The sequence below is a fragment of the Pempheris klunzingeri genome, chromosome 1 (genome assembly GCF_042242105.1).
Source record: "Pempheris klunzingeri isolate RE-2024b chromosome 1, fPemKlu1.hap1, whole genome shotgun sequence".
Taxonomy (NCBI): Eukaryota; Metazoa; Chordata; class Actinopteri; order Acropomatiformes; family Pempheridae; genus Pempheris; species Pempheris klunzingeri.
Genome location: NC_092012.1, coordinates 7,793,531 through 7,805,707, shown reverse-complemented (window position 1 = coordinate 7,805,707; position 12,177 = coordinate 7,793,531). Strand labels below are relative to the sequence as shown.

At 41.3% G+C, this 12,177-nt stretch overlaps 1 protein-coding gene across 1 annotated transcript in view; it reads left to right on the top strand.

The window, feature by feature from the left end:
• uacab (uveal autoantigen with coiled-coil domains and ankyrin repeats b) overlaps positions 1-8,776 on the top strand; it is a 39,219-nt gene extending 30,443 nt beyond the window's left edge. The window contains exons 10-19 of the mRNA XM_070856037.1: positions 449-505; positions 705-812; positions 1,321-1,353; positions 2,855-2,947; positions 3,441-3,471; positions 3,589-3,638; positions 3,937-6,645; positions 6,819-6,971; positions 7,541-7,606; positions 8,475-8,776. Of these exons, the coding sequence (XP_070712138.1) occupies positions 449-505; positions 705-812; positions 1,321-1,353; positions 2,855-2,947; positions 3,441-3,471; positions 3,589-3,638; positions 3,937-6,645; positions 6,819-6,971; positions 7,541-7,606; positions 8,475-8,546 (3,372 nt within the window). The 3' untranslated portion in view covers positions 8,547-8,776. The remainder of the gene's footprint in view (positions 1-448; positions 506-704; positions 813-1,320; positions 1,354-2,854; positions 2,948-3,440; positions 3,472-3,588; positions 3,639-3,936; positions 6,646-6,818; positions 6,972-7,540; positions 7,607-8,474) is intronic.
• Positions 8,777-12,177: the final 3,401 nt, after the last annotated feature.

Here is a 12,177-nt window from a genome sequence, read left to right as displayed (position 1 = left end):
GCAGCTTTTATTCTTTACATCTTTAAGAGGTCCTTCACATGTATATGTGTCATGAAATGGCAATGAACTGTCATTTGTGTGGCCATTTTGTTTCCACAATACCTTTTTGTTAAAAGATTTCAAAGGTCAGGGATGCTTGCATTTCAGAGCCATTATTGATATTAATGAGTCATAATCCTTTTTGTCCAGCATTCAAATGCTAAGACACTTTGTGTTGTACACCCTAAAGATAATCTGCATTTTCTTTCAGATTTTCTGCATTTCAAATAATTTAATTGCACTTGGTGCCATTTAGCAACAACCCATGTATATTTCTATAAAGTCCTCAGGTGTACATGACTGCCATCTAGTGATTACAGTTGAGAGTTGTTCCAAACGCTCTTCTAGCCCATGGTTACATTATACCTACAAAACATGGTTGTAAAAACAGATTGTGTCTTATCCGCAGCATTCAGTGGAGAGATCAGAAGCAGCTGAGGCTAACAGAAGAGATCAGATCATACATGTAAGGGCTGTATAACTCCACACAAACACATATTCTCTTCATTAACTCCTTAGCAACTCCTCAGCCATTCAAAGTCAATCATCACTAAATCTATATCCATAACGTACTGATGAATTATTTGTCAGCCTTCAGTAATTGGATTTTGATCGCTTTAAGTTTGTACATTTTGGGGTTTTATGTGGGGATGTTTGTGTTTTAGGACTTGGAGAGGCAGAACGAGACTCTGCAGGAAAGTCTTAGGAAGTACCACCAGGAGCAGAGAGGCCTGTTAGATAAGGTCAACATGCTACAGCAGCAGCTCACTCAGGTAAACAGTATAACAACACTAGATCTACTGAGCAGGATAAAATAGTACAGTTTAGTAAAACCCTCCAAGCATGCTTGTCCCTTACCACTGCTTTGTGTTTTTTCACTGGCCACTCGTGACCGACGGATGCCGACTAGAGGTTTGAGTGACAAATATGAGCAAATGTAATAACAAAAGCCGAGCTGAGTCATGCTCACTCGGCCTTCTACCGTAACCGTGGGTTCCACTCAGATAATAAAGGTAATAGACGATTTAGAAAATGTGCCATTTTCTAACCACACCTGTGTTTAGAAAATAATCGTTTCAGAGGAGGCAGAGCAGGCTTTTAAGACTGCTTTTGTAGTAAATGTAAATGTTACATTCACTGAGCATAGATTCCTCTGCTGCCAGAATAAAATCCATTCACAGGACAAGAAAATGAAGTCAAATGAACTTTAGAGTGGAAAATATCAATTGTTAATCCCTCAGTTGACTGTTTATATTGTGGGTTTTTTGTTTCCTTCTCCAGGAAAAGATCATCGTGGAAGACACTCAAAAAGAGGTATGAAACTAAAATGATTACTTGGACATTGTGGCCTGCTTCATAATTTTCTCAGTCCTTTTCTTTATTTAATTTATTTGTATGAATCTCACACTGATTGCAGATTATAATCAACATATCATTATTGTACAGCAGTAGCCTTCATGAGTGCAGCTTATAGGCCGTCTTAGTTACTAGGTGATCTTTGAGAACTAAAAATAAGAGCAAATGAAAGTGAAACTGGGGAAGACTTGGGAGGATGTCGCTGGTAGCTGTATCAACATAGAGCTGTATATGTGGAAGTGAACAGAAAAGTAAGGTAGCACAGTCTGAAATACCAGAAGATTGTGATTTAGCAGCACTGGATGACCTCCTACCAGGTCCACACATTCAGGAATAATCCCACAAATGTTTAAATTCACAAGTTCAGGTGAATGTTTCATGAATGAGGCCCGTTCTTCTCAAAGTTACTGATTGTTAAGTGATAATGTGCTCAATGAGATCTGGAAATCTGATTTTACTGAAGAACCTTTTTCCTCATAACTTATCAAAACCTAAAACAAATAATCAGTTATTGCCTAAACAGCACAAATTAATGAAGCCAAAACTTGTTTCTGTTAATGAAAAGTATGTATTTATTATTATATATTTAAAGAAACTGCACCTGACAGTTAGAGTTGTTGTTATTTTTCTTTTTTTTTTTGGTGTGTGCAAACTTTTGACATATACTGTATTTATTTGATCAAATCTTTTTATTTTTGGTTAAGGGTATAAATAATACAGACACTGCAGCAGATTATGATATGTTGTTATGATTGTTATGTTAAAACAATCACAAGAGACCCTTCAGAGGTTATATTTACATTCACCTTTTAGCCTTTTAGCTAACTTGAGTGGATCAGTATTTGTCCATCTGGTTTAGTATCTTTGACACAGATTCTGTTCTGTCTCATAAAGATCGGCTGTCCTATAGACCAAATGTCTTCTGTATAGGATTGCCTAGTCTTGTGTTGAATGGAAATAATGTGGTTCATGAAAATCTCCCTGCATCCTTTACTTTGCTGCCTTAAAAGCTTTGATATTAGCTGCTGTTTGCTGTCAGGTATGTTTGCAGCACTAAGCCCCTTTAATACTGTTACAACTGTTAATGCACTTAAAGCATCTGCAGCAGTGACAAAAACGCACACAGAGCGCTGAAAGATTTAGGAGGAATCTGGTGCAAGTTCTTGAAAGACCAAAGCAGTCACACAGTGTAATTTCAGTGAAATACACAGTGTGATTGGCTTTTCTCAAAGATGTAAAAATATTGATTTTAAACAAGAACAATATTAAAGATCTGAATTCAGTTTTGAATTGTAAATATGAGTTCTATTAAAGCTTTTGCGTTCCTTTAAATAAATTATGTGAATAAACTGTTCTTGGAAGTGAACTCAGACCCCCTCCACTCATTGATTCATCTGTAAGTGTCTGGTTGCTCCTGCTTGACCAACTCTTTCTGTTGTGTTTCTTTTTGTTGCATCAGAAGGAGCAGTTGAAGGTGTTACTCAGCGCCAAAGAAAGAGAGGAAGGGGCCCGAGGCCCAGAGACTGTCAAGGTCCAGCTCCGGAGTACTTTGGTCAGCAATTTAATACATATCTAATTTATACTTTGATGTTTAATGCCAAGGGAAACCAGTGGATTTAAGACATTTTCATATGTATTTTGAATTAACGCATATATTTGGTATTAAGTGCTTCTCAAGCTGTGGTTTACATTTTGTTCTCCTAGAATTAAGGATTCATATCTGTTTCAATGTCTTAAAATCAAATTGTTTGTTAGTATACAGACACTCAGTTGGCAGTTCTTCAGTTACACAGAGCTAAAACTAAAGCTGTCTAACAGTCATGCAGTAAATCCTACTTACAACAGGAACTGAACATTTTCATGCATGCAGGAATTATTGCAGGACTGTTACATCGCATTAGTTATAGCTCTGCTTTAAGAAAAAAATTTAGAATAAATGCAGTAAGTTGTTGAAATAATATAGTGATGCTGAAACTATCTATATACTGTTAGAAATATTATGTCTACAAAGTAAAATGAATATGTGTATTTATATGTGCTCACAGGGGGACTACTCTGGGCAGTCTGTTATAAAAGGTGAGCTTCCTTCCATTCCTTGAATCCTGAAGAAAAAAAATCGATACCAGTATGTCAAGCTTGAGCAGCAAAGTATGAGCAGGTTTGAATGTTAAATTTGTCACTGTTGTCTTGCAGGCAAAGAAAACACTTTGGTCAAACAAACTCAGAGCCTGGATTCTGATCATGTAAGTTCATATCTGTGGATAAAATGACTTCCAAGTCTAAAATGCAGCCTTGGTAATTTGCATATAAGTTGTGGGTGTCACCACTGGTATTACAGCAGGACCTGCCTGCATATTATAGTGCTAATGCAGCATTCTGATCCTGATTGGGTTTCTTTCTTGCCCTCAGAAGTGTAATTACTATCTCATCATCCTTAAGAAATCTGTCCTCAGTGAATGTTTTACAAAGCAGTCAACAACTCATCTGTAGGAAAAGACATATATAGTGTTTATTTTTATGAATTTCTGCTTTTTTCTGCAGGTGGTCCAGAATCCTCCCATGCCGCGTTCACTGTCCAGACCTTTAGAGAAGCCTGCTGTAGGCTGGGACAGCTCTGGTGAAATGGATGCACTCCTACGTGAACTTGAGGCAGTCAAGAGAAGACAACAGGCAGTGGAGGAAGAGGCGGCACGGCTTCAGTCCGCCCTGAACCGTAAAAACAGAGAGTGCCAAGAGCTGGTTCAGAGCCGAGAAACCATCCAGAAACAGGCTGACCAGCAGGTTCAAGAACTCGAGGATGCCTTAGGGGACGTCCAGAAGAGGATGCTTGATTCTGAGTGCAAGGTCAAACAGCTGCAAGCCCATGTGGTCGCTGTTAAGGAACATTTAGGAGGCCAGGCGACAGAAGAACTACGTGCCCAGCTCCAGGATATCAAGGCCAAGTATGAAGGTGCTTCAGCCGAAGTGGGTCGCGTTCGCAACCGCCTCAAACAGAGCGAGAAGGCTTTGGAGGAGTACAAGGGCAGCGAGAGCCAGCTAGCAGCTGAGGCTGAAAGGCTGAACCAAAACCTGGAAGCTCTGACTGCAGAAAGAGATGAACTAGCGAAAACCCTTTTAGAAATTCAAACCAAGCTGAAGGAGGCCCAGACTAAACATGGCAACACAGTACCAGCTGAGAAGTTTGACAACATGAAAAACCTGCTGACCAACGCAGTCGACGAGAAAGAAAGGCAGCTCGCTGAGCTGAGGGAAGACTATGACCGTGTGCTGGAGGAGGTGGCCGAGCTCCATCGAAAGCTCGACGGTCCTTCATCTCAGGGGGCATCAGGGGCGATGTCTGCTGAAGAGCAGCAGAGGATCCGGGCCGCGCTCGAGGAACAGAACGTTTCATTGAAAAGGAAACTAGTGGATTTGACTGCCAAAAGCCAGTCTCTAATTCAGGAGGTCGAGGAGAGCGAGGAGGAGAGAGATATACTCCGAGAGCAGCTGGATGAGTTGAACAGCAGGATTGAGATCGACTTCATACCCATAAAAGACCACGATGAAGCTCGGAGGAACATGGTAACAGTTTTAGAGGAGCTGGAGGACAAACTGGTAGAAGCCAGCGAACGTTATGGGAAATCAGAGGCACAAGTCCAGCAGCTTCAAACCGACAGGGCCACACTGCAGGAGAATATCCGCAGTCTCCAAAGTACCAGCGAGAGACACCAGGCTGAAATGGATGCTCTGAGGTCCCAGAATGCCGAGCTGATGAAAAAACTTGAACTTTTGCAGAAGACATGTGAAGACAGAGATAAAGAGTGCGTACAGCTGACCACACAGAGCCAGACACTGAAGCAGAGCTTGGAAGGAGAGTATGTTCCCAGACAGCAGCATGAGCAAGTGAAGATGGAGCTAAATTCCACCTTAGAGGGGGTTAAAGCTGAGATGTTGAAACTGGAGGCCAAGGAAAAAGAAAGTAGCGAAGAATTAAAGAATGTGAAAGAAGGAAACGATAAGTTGAGAGAAGAGTTGGAAAAGGTCCTGTTTGAGATGAAAAAAGACTATATATGTGTAAAAGACCACAAAGCTAGCACAGACAAGTTGAATGCTGCTGTGGTTGAAGCGGAGAATAGAGCAAATGAAGCGTCGGCCATGTATGAGTTGGGTCTAGAGGAAACGGTAAAGCTTACCCAAGAACTGGAGGCCCAGAAGAAAGAACTTGATACCATACAGGAGGCTATCCAGTCTAGGTTCATCCCACTGACGGCGGCTGAGGAGAAAGAACACTCTTACAGCGCCCAGGTGAAGGAGCTGACAGTCAAGCTGTTGGAAATGGAAGAGAAGTACAACAAAGAGAGGTCTGCAGGAGAGAGCGACAAACAAGAGAGAGAGAAACTGAAAGCTGAGCTCAAATCTGTTCAACAGAGACTAGACTCTGCTCTAGTCACCAGCGAGAAGCACAAGGATGTGGAGGAAGAGTTCAAGGGTGAATTGGAGGAACTGACCCAGAAGTTGGTCACCTTGGAGCAGCAGCACAAGGAGGTATCATTGCAGAAAACTGATCTTCAAGACCAGAATTCCCTCTGCAACACTCAGATCCAGAATCTCCAGGAGCGTTTGAAATCGGAGTTGGCTCGGATAGCAACATATGACACTGAGCTGAAAGCCCTCAATGACGCCATGCAGCAAGCCCAGGCCGACTGCAAGAAGGCAAGAGAGGCTCAGCAGGAGGAGGCCCAGAGGGTTTCTGCCTTACAGAAAGAACTGCAGGAACGCTGCGGGGATCAGGCTTCTCTGCTGCAGCAACAGGCCAAGGCCAAGGAAGCCTTGGAGACTGAAGTCACCAAGCTTCGAATGGCTCTGCATGAAGAGGAGGAGAACAGCACCCAGCGGGCCGAGGATGTGTCCGCCCTGCAGTCAGAGCTCCTTCAGGCCACGCAGGCTCTCGAGGAAATTCGCTATAAGGAAGACCAAATGAACCAGCTGAAGAAGGAGAAGCAGCAGCTGGAGGAGGAGGCTGCCAATCTGAGCAACAAGCTGTTGAGCTTAGCTGAAGAGTGTGAAGAGGCCCGCAAGGAATCATCGCGAGCACAGGGGGGCGAGAGCAGGGCCAGGACGGAGATGGAGGCGGTCCAGGAGAAGGGACGCGCCATTGAGAGAGAAATTAGGGAGCTGAAAGAGAGATATGATGAGTCGCTCAGCACCATCTGTGACCTTCAGAGGCGGATTCAGACATCAGCTCAGCAGACTGAAGCCAAAGATAAGAAGGTAGTAAGGATTTGACGTTATAATTTAAATAATTATAGATTTTACAGTGCTCAGTTTATTATTTAAACTACTTTTGGTAGAGGGATCGCATTTGTTTGACTATAGCTTAGTGTAATTACTACATGCAGGTAAAAATGTATGAACAATAACATCGATATTTGTATGTGTGTCAGATCACAGAGTTGCTGACGGATGTTGAGCGATTGAAGCAGGCACTGAATGGTCTGTCCCAGCTGGCATACACAAGCAACGCGCCCAATAAGAGGCAGACGCAGCACATCGACACACTCCAGGCACAGATTAAGAGCCTACAGCAACAGCTGGCTGTGAGTGGACATATCACAGATGATGAAATACGTATCACAAAGGATTATATAAAAGGCATGCATATTCTGCTTCATAGTTAATGCAGTTTACTGCACAGTGCCTGTCTCTCTGTTAGCAACTGACTGAAGAAGAACTATAGGAGCCAAGAATAAGTTTCATATGTTTTCTGTACTTTTCTTGACAAAGTTAATGCAGTACCATGGTGGCCTGAATCTCTTCACATTAGTCAAAGAGTGAGTTGACTTGGGTTAAATTACAAATGCGTCATGTATTTTAGTGTATTGGCACTTTGGGTATTCATAGAGTAAAACATACACACACTACATTAAGCAACTGCTTCATAATAGTGATTAGACAGTGTATTCCTCCTACTTGGTGAATGAGGGCGAAAATATGAATTCCCCATCTCCAGTACTTCAGTTAAATCTTCCAAGCAAACATCTCGACTCAGAACTACACAAAGGAAATCTCTGTTCCTTTTTGTAGAACCCTTATCTCAACATTTAGGTGTTACCTGGATGATTTATAACAATGTCTTTGTCTTTCTCCCTCCCTTCTGCTCGACAAGGATGCTGAGAGGCAACACAGAGAGGTGGTTTCAATTTATCGAACTCACCTTCTCAGTGCAGCACAGGTAAGCACACTGATCTCTGTTCAGGGCGAGTGTTTTCCCATTTTCTTCCTTAAAAACATTGTCCTGTAAGAACGTTAGTCTCATTACCTCGAATGCTCCTAATGAAGATAATTGAGGTTCTGTTGTGCAAATGTTTTGTTCACCTTATAGGCTTTAGGAACAACAATACGCAGATATTCAGTGATGAGATTTCAGAGCGGAGTTCAGGACACAATAATTGGACTCATTAAATTGCTTTTAAATGTAACTTTTTGTGGAAAAGAGATTTGGAAAAGTAACAGTGAGAAATGCGTTGAGTCCAAATTGGTTTAGAGATGCAAACAAGAGCGCAAAACTGCTCTGAAGCACAGCAGGTCTGTCACAACCTATTTGAGAGGCGAAACCGACCAATGAAGAGTTGAATGACACACTGGCAGCACTCTTCAAAAGAATAAATGATCACACCCCTGCAAACGCTGAATCATAGATAGAAAACAAGGGAAAATGTTGATGGAATCATGGTGATTTGTCAAATCATGGCTTTGCTTATGTCAAATCAGCTTTTAAAAACATCAGCCCTTTGCTACCATCCCACGTCTACACTAAGATGTGTTGTAAAATGTTTCCTGAAAGCCTGCTGATTATTTGAGGCAGCCGTTGCAGATGGATTTGGGGAAAAAACGGTATTAGTTTGAAATCCTGCTGGAGTTTCCTGCACATTCATCATTCAAAATAGGAATCCTCAGAAAGGCAAAACTGGTGCAACAAATGATTTAATGATATGTAGGCGTAAGTGCAGAGGAGCTGTCAGGATGCTGAAGCGCAGAATGAAAACAGAAGAGCGAGAAATATGATAGAAATGGATTAACTGAGTGGGTTTCTCCCGCAGGGCCACATGGATGAGGACGTCCAGGCCGCCTTACTACAGATCATCCGCATGAGACAGGAGTTTGTGTGTTAAAACTTCCTCCAACAAAACAAAATGCTACCTGCTGACTCAAATTCACCATTCTCACATCTCCCACTGCAGAGTTCCCCCACTGTGGCCCCTGTGGGTGCCCAGTGTATGCGTGTGTGTGTGTGTGTGTGTGGGTGGGTGTGTGTGTGCGTGTGTGTGTGGGTGTGTGTTTATCATTCAGCAACATTTCTCCAAACAGGCTGCTCTGAAATCTTTTTTTTGTTTTGCCGTAGTAGGGCTGCACTTTGGTTCCCAAATATCTAGATACTGGTGTTGTGGGTAAAAGTGTAGAACTATTGATTTTAAATACAAATGTATTCTTTTATCTTCAGTAGAAAACACACTAAATGAAAGCTAAATGTACTTAAAAGTGCTCCTATTTATGCAGTATCGATTACTCACTCTCACTTGAAATGCTCTGCTCAAATGTAGAATGGACATGAACACAAAGACCACTTTTCACATTCCCACCTGACAGTCCGCTCTCATACAGTGTGTTTTTGTCTTTGACAGCAATGTTTGCCGGGATTTAAGGGATAAGTTCGCATTTTTTTTCAAGTTGACCATAAAAGATGGGTAAACATTCTGTCATTAGCGGAAAGAAATCAGGTGCTTTAATACAGACTTGAAAAGATACAAACTTATCCTTTGATACAGCACTCAGATGTCCTTATGTACACTGAAGGTCACTTCCATTGTTCCTCCTGTCCCTGCTGACAGTGAAGAGATCTCAGCATGAGTCCAATGATAAGAGATGGAGGTTCTGTACAAACACGCATTTCAAGTGTAACCATAGTGAACATGAGGCTTCAGCAGTATGAATTAATCATATGAAGTGTTTGTTGTTGGGTTTTTTTTTTCAAGGTTTCTGTGTTTTTAGTATGAAATTTGGTTTTTTTCTGGACAGTAGTTCCATACTGAGCCGAAGGAACGTCACTAACAAAAAGAACAGACGTTTGCACAAAACTTTCTGCAATTTTGAAAGAGATTTTTGTGATTTGACTAACTTTGCTAGTGAAACCTCATATTAGCTTCAGCTGATCTTTGAAATGCATATTTGCACAGAACGAAGACTTAATATAGTCTCTTGCATCGTAAAAACATGATTCACGGATTCATTTGTGTCCTTTATGGAGAGATTGAATAAGTACAGCATCCAATAACTCCTTTAATGTACATTTGGCCATCTGAGTATCGTGTTAAGACAGACAAGATAGAATGTGAACTTGTCCTAAACACCTCAGCTCCTTTCTTGAGGCTGTTCTCACTTTGTAGCACAGTTATCTTCCTCTGGAGGTCCAAAATAGCACACGTGTTCTCAGAATAATCCAAATACCAAAGACCAGAAGAGGGTAAAATCATCCACATCTAAAATTTCTCACCATTGTGATATGTGGATTATAACAGTAATCTGACAGATCTGACAGTTATGTCGCTCACACAGCCTGGTTGCATTAGTCTGGACATGGTTTGTGTTGGATTTGAGTCGTGGGGGTGCGGAGTGGAGATCTCTTGCTGTGTCCTACAGTTTGCAGTCCCTTTGTTGAAACCAGAGTGTCCTCTAGTGGTGAGACTTGGCAGGCCAAGTTAATAGGAATTGTAATAACCAGTGTGGCCCAGGGGTAGGCACTAGTTGTTTTTGGAAGCTGTAAAATCTTCATGCTTGTGCTCAACACTCAGACTTCTAAAATCCTTTTTAAAAAATCTTACCGATAGTTGAGAGAATCCGTCATGTGAGAGTAAAACTAAATTGCCAGAGCTTAATCCACTAGTATTTGTTGCTTTTGTTTTACTATATTTAAGCCCCCCCCCCCTTTTAAAGACAGCGAACATCCCTGCTTAATATGAGCCCTGATTTCTGCAGCAGTGATGCAGAGCAGCTCTCCCAGAGCAAGGCTGCGTACCCCTGAGCCAGCTCTTTGTGACTCTTGATGGTGTAGTGTAGTGGTGTTGTGATTGTCGAGCGAGTCTCTTATGCCTTTACACTGATATTTTTCATAGCTTTGTACTACTTTAATTACTGTACTACAGTGTGACAATTCTGATATTCAGCAGGTCTGGAAGTAGAACGGCACAGAACACGTTCAGGGTAACATTTACCATAGGATGCCATATGATAAGAATAGGACAGAATCCTGTTATTTATGTGGATGAGCAGCCCCTTGGCGGTTAGTTATCTGAAGCACTCCTGTCTTCACACACAACAAGTCAACCTTCTGGCTCTCTGTTTTTATATTTTGGCCAAAAACTCTGTGTACACCAGCAGATAGTTTAGTTCCTCTTTCATTTTGTAATGCAGACGTCAGAGATTAACACTCATTTTTTGGGAGGAGATATTTCTTGGCATCTTCCCTCTACTGCTAACATAGACTATACATGGAATCCAGTTAAATCTCTCAATAAATATACTGTATATCAATCTGTTTAAATTGGTTGTTTTCTTTGGCAGTAATATTTGTGTTTGTGAATCAGTAATACAAAATCAATAAAAGTGCCTAACATAGAAAACTACATTTGTGTTCAGTATGTTTTGTCACTGCTACAGTAAAGAACCTTCTACAGCCTTTACCCACTCCAGCTATGCACTCCAGACTGAAATACTTCAGTACTACTTCAGCTGTTGAATGCATTGCTTTGAAATTTAGAACATTTAGAAATTTGGTTCCCAGAGGATGTTTTCTCCTTTGTGTTTTTTTCTTTACTTGCTTTCAAAAGGCAAGGCAGCTTTATTTATATAGCGTTTTTTTAGAGTGCTTTATGTGTCATTGGAACGTTTATATAAGAAAAACATTAGAATAAGCAATACAACAGACTTATCGTTGTTAATGCAAAATACATTTTAAAAATTAGATGAAATCAAATGCATAAAATGAAATTAATGCAGTAGAGTCTTCAAGATGGCGCCGCGAGAGTGGCAGCCAGTTGCAGCAGCTCCTTTAGAAAATTTCCCCCTATGGGGGATAAAATAAAGAAAGTCTAAGTCTAAGTCTAGAGAAACCAACCACACGAGGGCACCGAAGAACACCCACGTTTTTAACTTAAATTTGAAGGTGGCTCAGGTTGGGGAACATTTGAGGTCAACTTTTTTGTTTGTGTGTAAATGGTCTGCATTTGTATGACATTCAGCCATTAATTCAGGAGGAGGAATTTAAGTTGGAGGAGACTATTCTTTCACACACCGAAGCTTCACACGACATTCTGACTTGGAGGAGCCGGGGATCAAACCACCGACCTTTCGATTGATGGACGACCCACTCTACCTCTGAGCCACAGCTGTGTGTGTGCGTGTGTGTGTGCGTGTGTGTGTGTGTGTGAGAGATCAGATATTTGGCTCGAGATCACTGAACGTTTTCTAAACTAGCAGTCTTGAATGTTCAGAAAAGGCTTCATTTTAACCATTATGTCTTTCAACATTAGGAACCTGTTTGAACTCAAAGTCTGATTTTCAACACAACCTGGTGTTTCATCCACACAATCACTCGTGTAAATCAAAAATATTTTACTATTTGAAATTAAACGATCCCAGATATTCAGATAATAAATACAAAACATACAATCAAAGTCGGTATCAACAGCTGGTAAAATACACAAAGGGACAATATACCGTGATTTCTGAGGATGTAAAGGAATTCTG